This window comes from Amia ocellicauda, chromosome 11 (assembly GCF_036373705.1).
Source record: "Amia ocellicauda isolate fAmiCal2 chromosome 11, fAmiCal2.hap1, whole genome shotgun sequence".
In the NCBI taxonomy this organism is placed as follows: Eukaryota; Metazoa; Chordata; class Actinopteri; order Amiiformes; family Amiidae; genus Amia; species Amia ocellicauda.
In genome coordinates, this window is record NC_089860.1 from 31,758,676 (window position 1) to 31,778,453 (window position 19,778).

The following is a 19,778-nucleotide window of genomic DNA, read 5'->3' on the forward strand; positions in this document are numbered from 1 at the left end:
ATGATTCAATGACTGATTGCAAATTAGTTTAGTTTCAGATCAGCTTCACAAGGCTTTAAAATGTAATTTAAAATAACAAATCTGAATTTTAACACCAGATTCCTCCCTCTGCTCTGAGTAATACATTACCCAGATGTGTGGAAAAAGCCTACTTCAGTTTCTATTAAGTCAGGCCCTAATATGATTAAAGTCACGTCAGCTCCCCTGCTTTTTATATTAGCCATAATAGACAAGTTTTATTTAAAAAAATGAAAATAAATTCTCCTTAATGTAATTCAACCTTGAAAGATGTGGTTTGAATTTAGATCTCCTCCTCTCTTATGCCCCCACTTTTGCTTCCCTTAAGCTGCAGCTGTAGAACACACATATACATTTCAGTGCTGTCAACGCCTCGAGCCAGGTCCCATCCCTTGGCTAACGCTACAGTGCTGCTGTAGGTCTGAAGGAAAGCAGGTTTCACATTCAACCTCCAGACTGAGCCCCCCCCCCGCTTCTAGCAGGCAGGGAGTGTCGTAGTGGCCGTTAAGATGTCAATTGCTATTGAAAGCGCAGGGATTGTAAAATGGGTTCCCATTAATCATTGGCCATTTCAATGATTAGCCTTGATCTCTGCAGTTGGGGTGGAGGAGGGGCAATTGATCCAGACACTGGAGCAGAGTTCAGAGTTCATTTTTTTAAGTTTTGTTTTTGTTCTTGAACCTGGAAGACACCATGCTGGACAGTTTTTAGTACAGCCACATTTTTGCTGTTCCACTTCAGTCAAGTGTAATTAATCTCACGTTTCAAGTTTTTTGGGGTTAATTTGTTTGTGTTTTTTGTTTCATGGTTGAATTCCCAAGATTCAAGTCTGTGCCTGTGGCCCACTTTCAATTACCAGCCTTGCTATTTTTCTTTTGATGAAGCTAGTCGAAACCTGCGTCCGTTTTAACAAAGCTGTAACTTGTATGAATTTCCAAGGAGAGCGAGAGAGCGAGAGAAGCTTTGGAGAAAGTATTAAAACCTTTATATTTATGAAGCTGGGGTGCTGCTGCTGTAGAAATTGTTTGGGAAGACTCATCAGTTCATGCTAGACAAATCATCATAGTTAGACAGTATGACAACACAGTTGAAAATGTGCACCCCACTGAAGTTAGCAACAAGGAATTTTAAGCAGGCTCTTAAACATTCCATAATTGGTTATGGTTTTTGCAGCTTAGTGTGGTCTCTGTTGTGCTCTTGAGCGAGACACTCGATTGCTCCAGTAAGAACCCACCTGAGAACTGTGTGATTGTATGTAAAAATGTCATGTATTGTAACAGTCGTAAGTCGCCCTGGATAAGGAAGTCTGCTAAGAAATATAGTATTAAACAAAGTGCTATATCTGTCCACTATCCACTATCAAATGCTATTACATTGTCAAGGAAGTAAAATAATATGGTTTTGAGTCTGTATGTTGAATTGCCGTTCTAAGCAGGATATTTATTGATACTGAGTATTTGGGGGGGGGGGGGGGGGGGGGCGCTTTAACTAGTGTGTCCGGGAGTATATCTAAAACTCCGCGTTTGACCACTATCTCCACAAGCCACATGTAATTGTCGGCAAATAAGATCCGTGTTGCCTCACCCTTTTCATAGTCTGTACGGAAATCTGCTTTATAAAGCTGCAGGGCTGCGACTCGGTAGGAGCTCTGTTGGGGGTGGGGGGGGCGGGGGGTCTTCAGTCTATGTTAGCCTCCACGACCCAGTGCAGGGTGTGACCCTCCCAAGAGGAAGCCAAAGAAAAACCAGGGAAACGTTGTGCTCCTGACGTCCCTTCCTGTGTAAACTGTTTGTGAGTCCCAGGCCAAGGTAAATAGTGGAGCTGCCAGCGGCTCAGGGGGGGGGGGCGTCTGACTGGAATAGAGACCAGACGTCAGGATCTACACCTCTCTCTGGGCATGACACTTTCTTCGATCAATAGACTTATCTAGACTCTATTGTTAGCTACTTATTTTTTAAGTGACTAAAACCTAAAATAATTCTTGAAGATTACACAGGCAGAAAACATATATCCTTGTTATCAAGCAGTACAATGTATTAATTACCTTCTAACATGGAATTTCTCACACTTCTAATCATCAGAGAGAGAGATGTTGGCAATTAACACACACTCACACTCAGAAATGTGCACCACTAAGCCAACAGCTTCGTTCCACACTGGCGTCCGCAGTGCAAACAGCACTGCTATGGGATTGTGTGGAGGATTGATGCAGCTCACAGGGATAATACTGTGCCACTCACAGGTGCCCGTTAAACTACAAGGGCTGCTTTGTGCCCCAATGTGGGGAAGCCCTGTCAGACTCGAGCACACCTAACCTCGGCTATATTCAGCCAAGTCCATACTGTGAATCTAGGCCAAAGTCAGCTATGACATAGTCTAGGTCAGAACAATTTGCATTTTAAAGAGGTATGTGTCTTCAATTTATTCATCCATTTGTTTGTTTTGAGTCCCTGGGTTACGTGCCACCTTCAGCTTGTTTCAATGGGAGCTCCTTAAATGTTTTAAAGGTTAAGCAAATAAACGGGCTTCTCTCCTATCAGGTTGTATCTCAGAGAACTGTGACTCTTCCTTGGCTTAAAGTATTTGTGCAGCACAATCTCTAAGAACTACACATTTACTGTTTGTTTTCCCAGCACATGATTAGGCAATGGGGACAGGACTAGGCAACTAGAGGTGTGTGTGTTTATTTATTCACTGCACCTGGAGAGTCAGTTTCTTTTCATAAATATGTGTATGGGACTATCTTTTTGCTAGATCTAGATCTGTACACAGAACGACGTGTGTGTATATTAGGGATGTTAAATTAAATTGAGTAAAAGTTTAAACTTGAATTTTTAAATATTGATGAAGATGTAACATGTAGAAACAGCTAAGCAATATCATAACAGAATGATTGACGGAATACAGAAATATTATCTCGTTGCTGTCCGTTTTAAATATTGCTAAAATATTATTTGCTTACTGTTCCAATTAATTATACATAAACTAAAGGAGTTACGTTCCCAATAAATCTAAGTATTAGGAATCACGTTTCGCGCAATAACAAAAATAACTGGACAGTTGAAATCAGGTGCATATCCATTGCGATCAATCTCAACGATCAACCAGTTAATGTTTTCAGTTTTGCCACATTTACTACCAGCATACGTGTGCATCATTGTTTCTTGAGACCCACGTTTTACATGTTAGATCCTGCCCTAGTCTTAGTAACAGACATTGAATGCAAAGGATGCTTTTGTTTCATGTTTTTCAGCATCATTCCTGTGCTGCCCCTGTAACTAAACTCTACATTTCAAAACACAGCACATTATTTCCTGCTCCCAAAGTTGATATGGCAAATCATAATTAAAAGCATGAAAGATATTGGGAGGTGAATAGCCATGTGATGTAGAACAAATGGTGATGGTGCAACAACAAATATTATTAATAATAATAATGTCCAAAACCAAAAAAACAAAAAAACAAAAAAATGTCCATCAGTTTTAAATTTTAAGAATTTAAGAGGAAAATAAACGTTTATCAATTTGTTAATGTTTAAATGCTAAACTATTAACATCCCTAGTGTGTGTGTGTGTGTGTGTGTGTATATATATATATATATATATTTTTTTTTTTTGTTTTTTTGTTTTTTGTTTTTTGTTTACCAGTTGTTATTTGTTCCTGAAGGGGAGGGCATGATCTAAGTGGAATATCTTGAACACATCTTTCCTGTTTAATATTATCAGTACAAGATACAGCTTGTTTAATTTTACAGTGTTGGACAACCACACTGAACATTTGATAATGTGAGTCAACAGGCAGTTTTAAGACACCCCTTGTATCAGACTGGCTCCCTTCACTGCAGCATGTCCCAATTAGGCCCTCTTCCTTCTTGTGGGTAGATTGGGGGAGGTAGTTTTTTGTCCTATTTTTGTATTTTTGCTGGAGAGTTAAAGAAAGCATAATGCAGCATGTGTCATGGTAATAGAAATTTGTTGTTTTTTTGTCATTCAGGGGGCTGATCAGAGATTGAGAAATCCTTTCTGAGCCCAGTGAATAATCTTATGGCTGTCTGCGTAAACAAAGCCGTGCACACATACTGGGTAATTTTTGTGGTGCATACTGGTAATTATAATGTCATTGTCTGAACTGCCTTCATAGATGGCAAAGGCAGGGGAGGCAAATAAATGTACTATAAGTAGACAAATAGAATCACAAGTGTTTCCTTTGTCTGGTGGAACAGGGCCTCCACTTGTTTGTTCACAGTATCTTTTGTTTGGTTGTTGTTTTAGGATTGGGATGTATTGTGGGACAGGAGTATGTATTTATTGTACTAGCCACACTAGACTTCTAGTGTCCCAGGGATCCCCAATCAAGCAGGGGTTTCCATCTCCCTCTTTAGTCGATTCATAAAGGCTTGGAAACTTAGTTCAGATCAGTTAAGTCGGTAGTGTATGGTGAACTGTGTGAATTGGAGATCGTTGATAATTTGTCTTGCATACCCTGCAGCCCTCGAGGATGAGAGTTCCCTCTGCAGAAGAGTGTTTGAATTAATCAATGACTAACATGTGTTCCCTGGCTTTGGAACTCGATTTGGGGTGACCTGCAGGTTGGACCACTGGTCTCTAGTATGTAATGCTCGTGGTGAGGGTGCTTAGCATATTCTCATTCTGTCAGTTCACCGTTGTGTCATATGCATGGTGTCCTTCATGATCGAGGAATGTTTCCTGTTCGGCCAATATGGCGATTTCTTCATATTCTCTTTAATCTGTCAAGAACGTGGGCCGACATCCAGGCTGTGAGGTCTTGGCACTTTCAGCCCCAAATGATGCGGGGTCTTAGTCAAGATAGAAACGGCCTTCAAGTGTATTGTGTGTTGTCCTAGCACCAGCTCAGCCCTTCACGGCAGCCCAAGGAGCTTTGGCCCCCTTTGTCTGTGAGTGGGTCGGCACTGCACAAAGGGCAGGGAAGGCCCAGCGTTTCGAATGCATGCAGAAGTGCTTGACTGAGGCTTCCCATTGCTGCCATCACTTGGCCATTTATGTGACTGGAATCCAAATTAATTTGCCCAGAGTCTCATCTTTGGAAGCAGTGTAAGTGGCGTGAAATTGTGTACTGAACTGAACACCAGAAGCACATTTCAGAGCTGTTTATGCATTTTTATTGACATTTATAGCTGGCTGTCATGTCAGTGACTTCAAGGGATTGATAAGCAGTTTTTTTTTTTTTTTTTATGGTTGGAAGCATCACTCACACATCTCAATCTCCTTGAACAAAATGTAACTCTGGTCTTTACTCCTTCTCCACCCTCCCACACAAAACCTGATCTACAAGATGCAGCACACAATCTGTCTTGTGAATTATCTTCTTTATGTGTGTGTGAATCTAATACAATATTTCATTATTTAGTATTTCTGGAATTGTGCATCTTTGCGTAAAGTTGTCTCGTACAATAGCATACAAAACAAGAATACAACCAACACGGTTAAAAACATAAAATGAACAGTATAAACATTTTCATGTGCTGGGTACAGAATTAGTCTGGCACAATCCACCCTTATACATTTTATTCCAGTTTAACAAAGATCTTTAACAGATTATTCTCTTGGCCGGACCCTGAAAATATTTAACTCCAGACTATGAACACGAGTATGCTTGCCAGTGCTTTGTAGTGCATTGTGAGAAGTAGTCCCTTTAACTAAGATAAGAAACTGATAAATACAAGTATAGAAGCACAAATTAATAAATATGCCTGTGAAAGCAGACTTATTTATCGTATGTCAACTTTTAGTTATTGCTGTTCTCCTCACATGCTAAAATGCAGCAGCAGTTTCTCTGTTCCCTCTCTAACCTTTGACCTTCAAAGGAACAGGTTACCAGAACAGGTTGAAATAGAGAGGGCTGTAGGGAAAACGGATCTGACTCATAAAAGAAACATGCTGTGGAAATGAAACCCAGTTCAGTAGCCAGTGTGCATTTTTTATTTTTTTCATCTTTTGCCTTGTCACTGAATCTGTGCAAAGGTTATATTAAAGCGCCGTTATTAACTGAAAGACGACTGTTCCAGCAAAACTTGAAAATTATAATGCAATAGTTGCACTTCGTCTGGATACAAAAGTTGTCTTGCACATGATTTTACTTTTTCATGTCTCTCATTTTGACTTGTGTGAATTGATTATTGGTGAAAATCATATTGTTTTCTAGGAGGAGGTTTGGAGCAGTTGTGGGAATTGCTTCTTGTATAAGCATTCTCAACTCCCACGTAGACAAGGCAAATAGTATGTTTCAATTTGAACTAAAGCCTTTGCGTTTGATCAAAAACTGATTGAAACCTAAAAAGGGTGATCTGTTGGCAACATTCCCTTCCTCTCCTTCCAGGCTAATCGGCTTTGCTTTGCATCTTCTTGGGAAGTGCGGGTAAATTATCACAAATTATTACAGCTGCTTCACAGTTAAGCATGAGTCGGAGCCACCCCAACACCCACTCCCAGAAAACAGAAGAACCAAATGTTCAGTTTGCGCATCTCCAGTGTGGCCTGTTTAGCCCAGATAGCAGCATCTGTGTCACTCCAGCAGAGCTCGGTCTGCTAGGAAAACGCTCTGCTCGCCTGGTTTCATTTTCTTAGTGCTGCATTCTTTCTGCGCTGACTCAGCAGCTGTTCGGCTCCCAGCAACCCAAGGTTACAGGGCCTGAGCTGGGAGGAGAGAGAGAGAGAGAGAGACGTACTGTAACCTCAGCACAGTTGATCCGCAGAACCTCCCCCCCCACCCCTGCAAGTCTCTACCTGCACTGCAGCGACACAGTCCTTCATTCACACGCAGCACTGCGCACCAACACCGACTCAATTGCCCGCCCCCGCTGGGTTTATCTGATACTCACCTGAGATGCGTTTATTGAGGATCATTTGAACCACAATTGTAAAACAGACAGAATTAATAATTACTTTTGAATTGTGCATTTATAAATCTGTGAAACATTACATTTTGATCAGTTGGGTAGGTGTTTTGGTAAATTCATTTAGTGAAGATAAATAATTTAGAACAAGCTCCTGAATATCCTTCAGCACTCAAGGAGCAGAATTCCCTTATTTGAGAAGGTGCTTAATTAATCAATTACTAACATGTATTTAGTCTTTAGAAACTGGTGAATTAGTGACCTATAAAACTAACTAGATAGTTAGCTAACTAGAGCTTTCTAGGACCAAGACTGGAGACCGCTGATGTAACATAACAATATAAAAACGAAATCATACAGATAGCATTTTTGGACTTTCATAATTTGGAAGTCAAATCTGATGAAAGTCAAACCTAGAAATTAGTTTTTAAACTAATTCATAAGAATTAATTACTGTCCCTACTGTTTTTTAAATATGTACTGAATTGCTAATAAATATTTGTACTTTATCATGCCAGAATAAAACTGACTTAGACTAAACAGCTTACAAAACTTAGCTTCCTGTTCATTTGAAAATCTAAGGGGTGTGTGTGTGTGTGGCACTAACACTGACAGAATGCAGTGTGTTGTAAGTGGAAGGGCTTAGGAAAACGTTTGGCATCATTGCTGACATATCTCGATAGACTGGAGAGTCAGAAGGGGGTGAAAAACTACAACAAGGGAGGAGAAAAAAAAAAAAAGACTGGCAAATATTCTGCCCATGATTATTACCTTTTAAGGATATTTCCAGGCTGCTTTTATGTGTTTTTTGTAGAGGCACACAACAGAAGAGCAATAGATCTTCAAGAGAGAAGCAGAACAGTCTGTACAATGGAGAGAAAGGAGCTGGATTTTGCTATTCTTGCCTGCAAAAGTCAGAGATTTGTAGCAGCTGACTGAGCAAGCTTAAGTTTGCATAGGTTTGCAAAACGTGGGCCTGTTATGGAGGATTCTGTTATAGTTAGCTGTACGAAGCACACATTTATCCATTGCTGTGCCCTTCTTTCACGTCTAATTGGGCATTAGGTCTCAAACTTATGATTATTTAAGGTACAAAAATCAAAATTTCAAAGGTATTTAATAAATGCTTTTAAACAACATGCTTGAGTTTAACATTCTGATAGCAGAAGGACATTGAGTGCTTCAGGCAAACGGATACAAATCAATCCATTCACCTGCAGATTGTGTTCGGTACTTTAATTGCTTTTTTTGGAAAGTTTCTGTGCTTGGAATGAATAGGAATGCATTTGAATTCTTACCGAAAACAACTCAATTTAAAGTGAACATTTAAGTTTCCCTTTTCAAACCGCAACTTGTCACCTTCAGAGAACAAGAAATAAAAGGCAGACTTGTGACTTTCAGACTGTCACACACCCACTTGCTTATAGAAACTGCTACAATAATATCCAGAAGTGTTGTGCGCTTCAGCAAGAGTTTGTAAGCAAAGAATGAAAATAGAAATAGGAAATGAAAGTGCCCTGTAAGAGAGAAGTTTGGTGGAAACAGCTAGAGAGACTAGATAGATCAGGTGTTTCCTGCTATAGATTGTTTGTTCTTATCGCACCTTACACAGTTTGCTTTTTTACATTGCATCAAAAAGACAATGTTAGAAGTATTTCTGCATTTGACCATCTTGGCTATCAGTATCACCAGAGCATCTCGTCCTAGTTGATCAGTGCACCATTCTCCAATAGTGTAAGTTGTTTATGTTTCTAAGTGGCAAATCCATAACATGGAGTACTTTTAAAAGTACTTGTCAAATGTACATGTGCATAACTTTTATTAATGTGAATATATTAAAGAAAAGTATTACCTTAAATAAGTTAAATATGTTGAAAGGGTTTAGTTGACTATGATGTTTGTCTATAGTTTCTCTCTGCTCTTCTTGCCATGATGTATTAGTGTTTGTGTGTGTGTGTGTGTGTGTGTAGTATATACAGTGCCTGCAGTTCTCAATGCAGATTAATTTCATGAGGTGAAGACAGCAGGTTTGACGTATGCCTGGAAATAAGTGTGTGTGTGTATGTGTGTGTGTGTGTGGATTAGTGTTAATGTATGTGAATAATGTGATTTATATATATGTGTGTGTATGATTGTGTATATCTGTGCTTTACTGACCAAGACGTCACCTTTCCCCCTACAATAAACAGAAACAGCTGCCTGGGAGGAGACGGGCCTATTGATTTTTCTTTAGATTTAACTGGTAAATTCCATGAAAACAGATAGCAGGTCAACAGAGCACCCCAGTAAGAAGACCCCTCTCCCTTTACAAGCGTTATTGACCTTCCTGAAGGAGATTCGCAGTCCTCTGATAAAGATGGGATTCGTATGCTCCAGGAGATTAGGAAGGGGAGGGGATGGCTGGGTATGGAAGGAGGGGGGAGTGCGAATCACTGGGAAACCACTGCAGTACGTTTCTGCGGCTTCTTTTTCCTGGACAGTGCTTAACTCCTGCACTGAACGTGCAGGCACACACACACACACACACACACACACACACACACACACACACACTTATTTTCAGACATACTTCAAGTCTGCTGTCCTTAAATCACAAATTTGAATCTGCATTGCGAACTACAGGCAGCCTCAGTCCCACGTCAGTTAGTATCAGAAGAAAGGTTAGACTTCATCCCTAGGGTAGGTCATTTTGTAATTATTATTATTTTTTTTTTTTTTTTTTTCCTCCTGTTGCAAAGTTATTTATAAATTAATTAACACAGTTGTCTGCTGTAGTGGGAGTCTGACTCTCTAGATGCAAAGCTAATAAACACCACTTGTATTTAGTGTATGCCTCTGCTATTGGAAGATCAGCAGTTATCTATTTATACGTTATACTTTTTCAGCTTCATCTGCAATGTTTCAATCACCACAAAGCACAGCTGAATTGAGCTGAATTTAAATCGATTGCTGATGCAATACCACTCGTCTGAAAAAGCAGGTTGCATTCTTTTGACAATCTTTCTGCTCCCCTGTTCATCACACCTGTTTTTGGTGTGTGGCAAATGAAAAATAAATGCTCATGCTTATCAATTATGAAAAAGCTCAGATCCAGATCTACCTCGAATACCACCAGGATAAAGGTAATTATTCTCAGGCCAAAAAAAGACAAACCAAGCACAGTATATTTTTGTCTTTAAGCCCGTTTTCACTGTAGCCTGCCTGCCTTCTCAGGACACGCATACTAGTAATGTATAGCTTTTGATAGGCTTTTTCCAAAACAGGCTGTAAAAAATTACAGTCCAGGAAACAGCACATTGAAAATTTAGATGGGTTTTGGAAAATAAAAATGCAGCACAAGCATCAGGTTGCCGCATTTGTGGCTAATTCAACCCCTGCCAACATCTTGCAACTACTAAGTGCAGAAGAAGCCAAGAACTGCTATCCTGTGTAGAGGCCGGGTTTTGTCCTTCTCTTTAACACATAAACCAGTCGCAGAGTGTTGGTGTCATTGGCAAAAGGCCGATTTTAAATATACGTCTATTGAAGGAATACATGGCGTTTCCAAAGTAACGTCAAGTGCAGAGGAACTTGCAGTTTGGATTGTACAAAATGTGCCGAGAGCACAGACAGGAAACATAGCTTAAGACTAATGATATAGTGCATGATTGTAACCTTCATGTCTGAGGCTCCCAACACTGGAAACGATTCAACTTCAAATTTGATGTTGGCATTGGAGAAGACCCAGGCAGATCAAACTCTCTCTAATTATGTCAAGGCTCGGGTTTTTCCTCTTGCGCCTATAAGTTGGCAGTACTGTTTTGAGTCCTCGTGCAATATTTATGTATTTAAATATATATGTTTTTTATTGTATTCTTTTCAGGATCTGGACCCACTCATGCTTTTCCAGTTCTGACTTTTCCAGTCTCTTCATTGGGTAACCCCCACAGCCCCAGCCTCATTCATCTCAATGACAGCAATTAGAGTGAGAGGAGGGTGAAAGGTTAAGTAATGAACTTCCCTTCTCAATTGCAGGAAGTGGAGGCTCTCTCTCAGAGAGCATGTAGAGTTCACTCAGGCTGGGAAAGGATCGGGTTGATGTCTCTTTCTTTAGTTTTCTTATTTTTAAATCAGAAAAAATCTAATCAAAGCAGGGCACTGCTGATGCTTGCAAGCCTTCCAAATGATCTGAATTTATTTTCTGGACGTGATGAAAATCTACCAATATTAATATCAGTGCTACATGCAGTGGTCATATAACGATAGTCCTGATCAAGGAGGAAAATGCAATTTTAGAAAATACACAGTTGGCTTTGACTAGGTGGGAAATGGGAGGTACTCAAGATTTTTATTAGACCACCACAAATATTGGCAGTGTTGGCAGCATTTATTGAGCTGCATGTCAGTATGCATTTGTCTGAATGGGATGTCAAATCAGGACACATGGGTATTGCAAGAACCAGGCCCTTCAAAATAATTTTTAAATACTTCCACACCCAGTTCTACTCTATCTCCGCTAATGTTTGAGGTTCAGAAAAAGACTCCGAATGGTTGACTTTCGGCAAGGTGAGATGTCTAGTTTAGACCAAGTCAAGTCCCCTCATTTATGTGTGGCAGTTTAAAGATAGGTATTTTGATGACTCTGGCTCTGTCGTCCTTGCCAAAGCTGCTTTGCACGGTCCAGTGGATTTTGAAGCATTACCGGCAGGGTGTCTTGTTATTCAAGGAAAGTTGGCAGGGCTGGATTAGGCAGTGCCAACCAAGGGTAGTCCTTACGGCACAATATCAGTAGCCACCACTGTGCAAAGGATTAGGGTTTAGGATTTAGTGGTTTTTACAGACAGACCACCTTCACGCGGCAAGATGACCGAGGGGTTCATAAAAAACAAAATTGCTAAACTTAACAGAGGCAAGTTCAGGGAGTTACAAACCATTCCCCGATTTAAGTCTCCTGTTTAAATTGTAATTATATTCAGATAACACAGTCTTTAAGGTGTCTAATTATAATTTAATGATATTTGGGTGACAACATCAACGTATGTCTAATACCTATGAATCTACTCAATATTTACAACTTGATAAGACAATCCCTTTCCTTATAAAGATTGTCAAAAAACATATCAATACATATTTTTCTACTTAATTACCCCTTCCTCCTCTCTGTGTTGAGTGTGTAGATATTCTGTCTGCACACAGCAACCACACTTCTCGGTTTAGATTGTGGAATACATACGTTTTACATTACTGTGGGGGAAACCCTTGCAATATTATTTAATAATAAGCTTTTTGGCTTCTCTGTGGGTGGCTCACTTGTTCAGAAGAATGAAAGATGAAAAGCCACTTTCACTAAAATAGAAATTCTGCCCACTGCTGGATCAGACCAGTGCATTTTGGAATGCAAAACATTATTGCAGAAGAGTAATTATGATGTATGGTATGGCTACCTGGCAGATATTAATAGATCTTTGGAAATATATAGAAAGAGAGCGAACTGAGGCATAAAATGAGTCCCAAATCATATTCGCCCTGGATATGGGCGTCTGCTAAGAAATATATAATAATATTCAGACTCCAATTCAGTAAGCAATAAGAGACCTGGAGATAAAGACAACTGGAATATTTCGTGTAACACTTACACTTCTGTAGCAAATATTTGATTTCATTATGACAGTCAGTGCTGTATAATAATGTCAAACCAGACACTGACAAAATCCAGGGCTGAGATTTAACATGGGAAGAAAATGCTTTCTTCCCACAAGCACATGGTTTCCTTTGAGAGTTGTTTCTTGCTGAATTCATTTTAAGTTTCCTTTTCAGTCATAAACATCTGCAGTTATTGAGAAATAATGCAAGTGCTTTTGGGTTACTGAATCTTCTTCTGTATGTGCTTACATTGGAATATGGGGAGAAAATCACAATCAATAAATGATGTCGTTTGCAATATGCGCAGGCCTCTCAGTTTAATTTGGGATAGAAGAATGCAGAGAAACACCTGAGTGGTCAATAAGACTCATAAACCCATCAGGTTTCAATTTATAGGGCAGCTGCTGACAGGCAGTCTTTCATGTTAATGTCATCTGTTAATCAATGCAAGCATTCTTTCATGGCTGCATACCTCCTGTCTTATTGCTCCACATAATTTCTTAATAAATAGTCGGGCTAGAAGATTACCTGTTTCACTCAAATGGTATAGTAGTGACACCATAAGCGATACAATTTTATGTGATTTTAAAAATATATATTTTGTAAGACCATTCTATTCAGCCCTTGACAACGTGGGAGGGACAGAGACATGGATGAGATGGAGAGAACAACATGTATGGATTTTGTATGGGTTTTCCTCACCGTTGTATGTTAACAAACAAGTGAGATTTACAAATGAGCCTTTTAACCTGGTCTGGTTTGATATTGGTCGAAATGGAAGTAGGTCAGAAAATTATAATTATTATGTTGGTTATCATCAACGTTGCCCTTCACATTTTGACCAAAGTCTTTTTTCATGCGGACTTGCATCATGCAACAAGAGTTGTTTCTGTGGTAGTGTCGACAGCTGCATGTGAGTATACAGGGGACTGGGATCTGAGAAGCACTGACCAGACAAGAAATCAGTGCTGGGTGCTTGAAGAGATCGAGTGAAACGGAGTAGGTGATTTCAAATGGCAGCACTGAACACTAGGGCTACATTAGAATTATGGCTTGAGGTAATTTAATCCTGGCCCTCTTTAACAATGGCGGTTTGGCAGCAGACGTAATTCCTGCAAAGAAAAAAGATGAGCCCAGAATAATTTTCCCAACCCCCATCCTTTTTATGACTCTTCTAAGAGCTCGTGTTGATCATTGCTATAATCAAGCTGAACTGTAAAAGCATAATGCTGAGTGTGCAATCGCACTGCAACGTACAATCAATCACAGCAAATTGTTCCTCATGGTCATACTCTCTCTCTCTCTCTCTCTCTCTCTCTCTCTCTCTGCCACTATCACTCTCTTACTCTCACATTCTCTGTGTAGTAGCTCCTGCTATATAAATCCCTCCATAAAAATAGCCTTTCTTAAAACAAAAACAGTGTATAGAGTCTCACTTAAATAGCTTCTTCAACACTGCATTTTTGTAAATTGCCTTTTTTTTTTGTACAATTTTGTCCATCGAGAAGATGTGCATATTCCATAGAGAAACTCTAGTTTATTAGTTTATCTGTTTGTTATTGTTATCTCCCCTTCTGTTATTAATGCCCTTACATATATATATATTTTTTTTAGTCATGCTGTCTGAAGTCAGAGGCAGTGTTATGAAAAGGATTGCATTATTTTATGCAAGTCGGCTATTAATGTTTTGATAGGTCTACATAGTTTATGGCTTTTCCTAACCAATGTAAGTGTAATTATTACCCTGAGCCATTACGGGGACAGTTTATCTTTCTCTTAGTGATCAGTTTCCTCTTTGGGATGAAAGTGTAGTTTATTGAGTTTAGTTCTTCTATCATTCTTGCTCGTCACAGATGTGTAACCATAAATGTATTTGTACTGCTTGCTTCTTGGAAGGTTATTACTGGAGTGTTCAATAAGTAAGCCAAGAAATATAGTGGCTTTGTCTTTCATAAAAAAATTATGGTAGAGCTCTTTAAAGGCCATATCTTTCTTTAATTAACTACTAAAGCAAACTAAAGCAGGAGAATACAGAAAAACTCCAAGCTTGCATTTAAATGAATTTGCAAAATGAATCTGTAGGACGTATGTTAGGACTTGCATGTTACATAATGCTTTGTGAAATGTATGTTTAATGTTTAAATAATATCCTGTGGGAGACGACGACAAAACTTCTGAAATTAATTCCCAGAGGTGCTTACCAAAAATGAAGCAGGGGAAGCAAATTAGTGTTACACCATTCAGAAACGCCCATTACAGCAGCAACCTGTGCAATGCTGATATGCTTCCTGACATAGCTTTGAGAAGTCTTCAAAATCCCAATCCAATTCCAATCGTAGAAAAAATTTAATGGAAATACACAGTACATGAAACAGGATGTGTGAAAATACAAAAAATTTAATAACAGGAAATTGAGGATAATTTGTTACTGCTCTTTTAATGTATGGTTGTTGTACTGACATTCATATCAGTAAGGCAGGAAGCATAACTTGCAGAAACAATGGTTGCCTTTGGGATCTGATTTTCTGTTCCGCTACAATGATTTCTAGGTTTTGGAACTGTTGTACCTACTAGGGTCAAGTGAGGTTTACTGTGGCATGTATTTGGGCTGAAGGCTTCTGCTGTTTTTCCAATCAGTCACTATGCAGCAGTCTTTTGGAATGGGATAGCATTATAATTTTAGACAAATCCAGCCTATATCAATTAGAATGTGAATATATTAAAGTTAAATATCAAACAGTCATGACTGGATTAAATCATATATGATATCATACACTTTATTTAATCTCGTTTTCTTTTTTCTTGTTCAGGTTATCCTGTCACAGGATTATTGGAAACCTTAATGGAACGGAGTGGAATATAGCATAACATCACATCTTTAGGAAGTCCAAAGAAAAGCCAGCAATAGAAAGAAAAAGAGGGGTGAAATCACTGCCTTGAAGTGAAAAGGAAATAAAGGAGTGACGTAGGACTGAAAAATCAGAAGCACTGTACTGCCACGCAAATGTGGTCCTCTAATAAAGCTGTCAAATAAAAGCAGCCATGGCAGATGTTACAAGTTACAAAGACACCACTAACCGCCACCTGCGGCACAAGCTGCAGAGCCTGGGCCGGCGGCTGGACGAGCTGGAGGAGGCCACCAAGAACCTGCAGAAAGCTGAGGATGAGCTCCTGGACCTGCAGGACAAGATCATGCAGGCTGAGGGCAGCAGCTCCTCCCTGCTCAACGATGTGGACACATTACGCAAGCGAGTGCTGAAGATTGAGGGCAAGGATGAGGAGGTGCGCAAGGCCGAGGACCTCTGCAGGCTGGTCCGGGAGAAGCTGGAGGAAGAGGAGAAGCTGACCAAAGAGCTGAAGTCTGAAACTGAGCATCTGCAGAGTAGGATGGCCGAGCTGGAGAAGCTCGAGGAGGCCTTTAGCAAGAGCAAGTCTGACTGCACGCAGCTCTGCCTCAGCCTGAATGAGGAGAAGAACCTGACCAAGAAGCTTTCATCTGAGTTGGAGACCCTGAAAGCCAGACTGAAGGAGATGGACTCCTCGGAGAGCCGACTGGACAGAGCAGAGCAGACCTTGAATGCAGAACTGGAAAAGCTCAAGACCCTGGCAGTGAGCTTTGTCAATGAGCGGAAAAGGCTGCTGGAGAAGCAGAAGGAAGATGAACAATTAATCCAAGAGCTGACCCAGAAACTTGAGCACAACAACAAGATCAACACTGCAGACCAGAGTAGGAATGCCTCCAACCTTCTGGAGCGCTCTTCTGAGACTGGGGACCTCCGTATTGAGGATGAGCTGTCTCCTGGTTTGACCAGCAAACTTGGCATAAGGAAAAAGAGCTTGGATTTTCTGAAGCTGACTGACGACATAGGCCTAAGAAGCAAATCAGAGAATGAAAAGAACAGTACAGACGGTCAGGAAGATAATAAAGTAAAGGATCTCAACCAGGAGATAGAGAGGCTCAAAAACCGCTTGAAGCAGTTGGAACTGATGGAGGAGGACTTCAAGAACACTGAAGCCAAGAATGGAGAGCTGCAGGAAAAGTTCCTGCAAGAGAGAAATCGGAGTAAAGTGCTTAGTGACCAGGTGGAGCAGCTGAAGCTGCAGCTTGGCAGTACCAAAATCCTTGAGAATGGCAAAGCCGAAAATGAGGAGATTAATGTCCGGGGCGGTTTCAGACAGGAGAAGCCCAAGTACAGGAGTGTGGCTGCTGAACCACCTATTTCCAACTACAAACCACGTGAGCTCTCTCCTCAGCAGAGGCGGGAAGCAAAGATAAGGAACAATAATCTGAATCAGTCAGGTGAAAGCTCTCCTAAATCTGTCAGGAGGGCTCTCAGTCCAGGAGTAAAGGGCAGAAGAGTTGGGAGACCTGGTGATATTGCAGTAAGGGAAAGAGGAAGGGCAGTAGAACCAGCAACCAGTTATATGTCAACAAGCACATCCCTCAGTGAAGGAAAGAAAGTAAAGAAAACAAGGGAGCAACCCTCTGTTCTCAGTCGCTATCCTCCCGCTGCTAATGACCAGAGTGTCCAAAAGTCCTGGAAAGAGTCTTTGAAGTCTAGTGAAAATGAGGGTAAGAAAAAACAAACTGAGAGGTTTTCTAAGTTGTACACTGGCAGCGACAGTGAATCCAACAACTCAGATGTGCCTTTGGAAATCTCAAGTAAGACTTCCAGTGTACTACCCCCCGAAAAGGAGATGTTCAACTCGGAACCCTTGGATCACCTGGAGGAGACCCTAGTGACAACCTATATGTCGGCAAAGCCTAACGGATCGATTTCTAGCTATAGGTCCCCTGTGTCTGCTTTGGCACAACTTGAGCATGGGTCAGAGAGCCCTTCTTCGGCCTCAGAGACTGAATCTACAGGATCCAGGCGCTCACTAGGAGAAACGGAACCTGTTCCCGAGGTCACTGCATTGAGTGGCAGGTCTGCTGTTTCAAAGCACCACAGATATTCCCGGTTGCAAGATTCCCACTCAGAAGCTTCATCCACTCGAAGTTCCTTTGAAGAAGAGGCACCTAAACCTCTAGGCAGGGAAGGTAGTTTATCAGAGGCCACCCACACACCCTCAGGCATCGAAATCCGCAGAGTCTGCAGCCCCAGGGAGGCCCTGCGATCCAAAGCTGTCATTAAGCCAGCCATCGTGGAGATCGACCGTAAAGAGGTGATGTCCGGCACGGGGGTAGAGCCTTTGCCCTCTGACGGCAAGCCCAAGATCTCCACCAAACCCATCTTGAACAAGATGACCAGTAGCATCACAATTTACCCCAGTGACCCCACCTCTTCAAGGGCCAGCAGCCGCAGCCGGAGCAGTAGCAGCAGCAGTGAGCTGTCCAGGGAACGTCATACTTCCACCAGCAACATAGTGATTACCCCCACCACTGAGCACCGCAACAGTGTGTCCATCCCCTATGAAATCTCCATCCCTAAGAGTGAGATCTCATGCAAGCCTTCCCTGGATGCTGAGGAGCCTGAGCCACTGGTGGAGGTGAAGACGGAGACTCGGCTCTCCAGGAGCAGTTTCACCATAAAGCCCCCAGAGCCGGAGCTGAACAGCAACAAGAATGACGAGTCTGGATTTGAGAGTGGCGGTGGAGGTGGCACCACTACCACTACTACAACAGTCACCAGCTGGAGGAACCAACAGTCCAAGGAAGATGCCGGTGTGGACTTGAAGAATGTGACCGTGAGGAGCACGTGGAGGAACAAGCAAGGCCTTGTGGAAGAGAATCGAGGTCCCAGGATAGATGCCCCAGAGGAGGAGACTGAATCTTCCAGCACCTGGAGGGCTTACCGGGCCACTGCGGTCCTGGACTCGGAGGAGACCTCCCGTAGCTCAAAGCCCAGCCCCGCTGAGGTATACATGCGCAGGATACACAGTGTGGTGACGGCCCGGGAACCCCCAGAGCCAGTTCGTAGGAGCCAAAGCACCATGAGCGTGTTGGACAGCGTCATTGAGAGGACCCAGCCCCACGAGCCCGTCATCGCTCAGGAACTGATATCCTGGAAACGCATCAAATCCCCAGTAAGTACATGGAGCAAAGATTGCATACTTTGAATTCCCTCCAATTTTATAAAATTTATTGTAACTTTAAAACAATGTATTGCAAAGAAGTAAAGCTGTACCCATGGTTCAAAGGTTCTTTCACTAGCTGAGTATTAAAAGGAAGTTCCTCACATTACATGTTTGTCAAGGTATTCACTGTCAGAAAGTTTAAATGTAACAAAATGGACTATATGGAAATTGAAGCTGAAATCATGTTTTCAACTTTGTTTTGTGTGTATGCATGCATGTCTTTGTTTTCACATCCTAGCTTTCAATTGTAGAAGGAAGGATCAGATGGATTTTCATTGTGATGTTAATTTTCCATTCTTGCCACACACGTTTAGGTTATGAATCAAATCAAGTGGGTCTGTGCAATCAAATAAGACAAAGTTTAAAAAATATATATTTTTTTTCAGATGAACTAGTTTTAAATTATAGTCTTGTCATAGCCTACAATAGGTTTCAAATTCATGTAGCTATTTTCCTTTCTTATTTTGGATCAAAGGAGTGAAGCTTAAGCCTTTTTACAGATCTGGACAATCTGTTAATTTGAATGTAGGGTGACTGGCTAACTAGCTGAAGGCCAGTAGAACACTTTGTCAAATAACTATAAATTCATAAATCAAAAAACAAAATAAATGTACAGTTCCAGATATAACCAGTAGAAGAATGACATCCAATCTTAGAATTCCAATTTTCAGTTGTAAATGTTAGTATTTCCTATTTTTTGTTGTTTGTGGTTTTCCTTTTCTTGTATAAAGTAAATGCTAAAACACAAACTGCAGAACAAAGCCTGTGAATTTTACCAGTAGATTCAGAATAAATCCTCTTAAACTCTACCACATAATCAGCCTGTGGAACATTGAACTCTTCTGAAATAGTTGCAGAACTACGCCTGGAAAACAATTATGATATGTGTATATATATGTATATATATATATAGCTATATAATTAAGTAGACAAATAAAATGCATGTACTGTATGCGAATAAAAGTGAACGGTATATTGGTGGGATTTAGGAATTTCTGCTGGCTGTATTTACATGCAAAATTGCAAAACCGCAGGCAGCTACTGCTGAGATTTCTATCGAAAGCCATGATGCTTTTAAACAGAGCAATGTAAATGCCTTCCAACCTCCCCCTCCCTTTTCTCTCCAATTAAAAGTGCTCCTATAATAAACTCCAGAAGCTCTACTGTTGAAAACACGGCATGGCCT

At 40.8% G+C, this 19,778-nt stretch overlaps 1 protein-coding gene across 1 annotated transcript in view; it reads left to right on the forward strand.

Moving 5' to 3' along the window:
* luzp1 (leucine zipper protein 1) overlaps positions 1–19,778 on the forward strand; it is a 61,428-nt gene that overhangs the window by 21,969 nt on the left and 19,681 nt on the right. The window contains exon 3 of the mRNA XM_066717454.1: positions 15,325–18,541. Coding sequence (XP_066573551.1) covers positions 15,557–18,541 — 2,985 coding nt within the window. The 5' untranslated portion in view covers positions 15,325–15,556. The remainder of the gene's footprint in view (positions 1–15,324; positions 18,542–19,778) is intronic.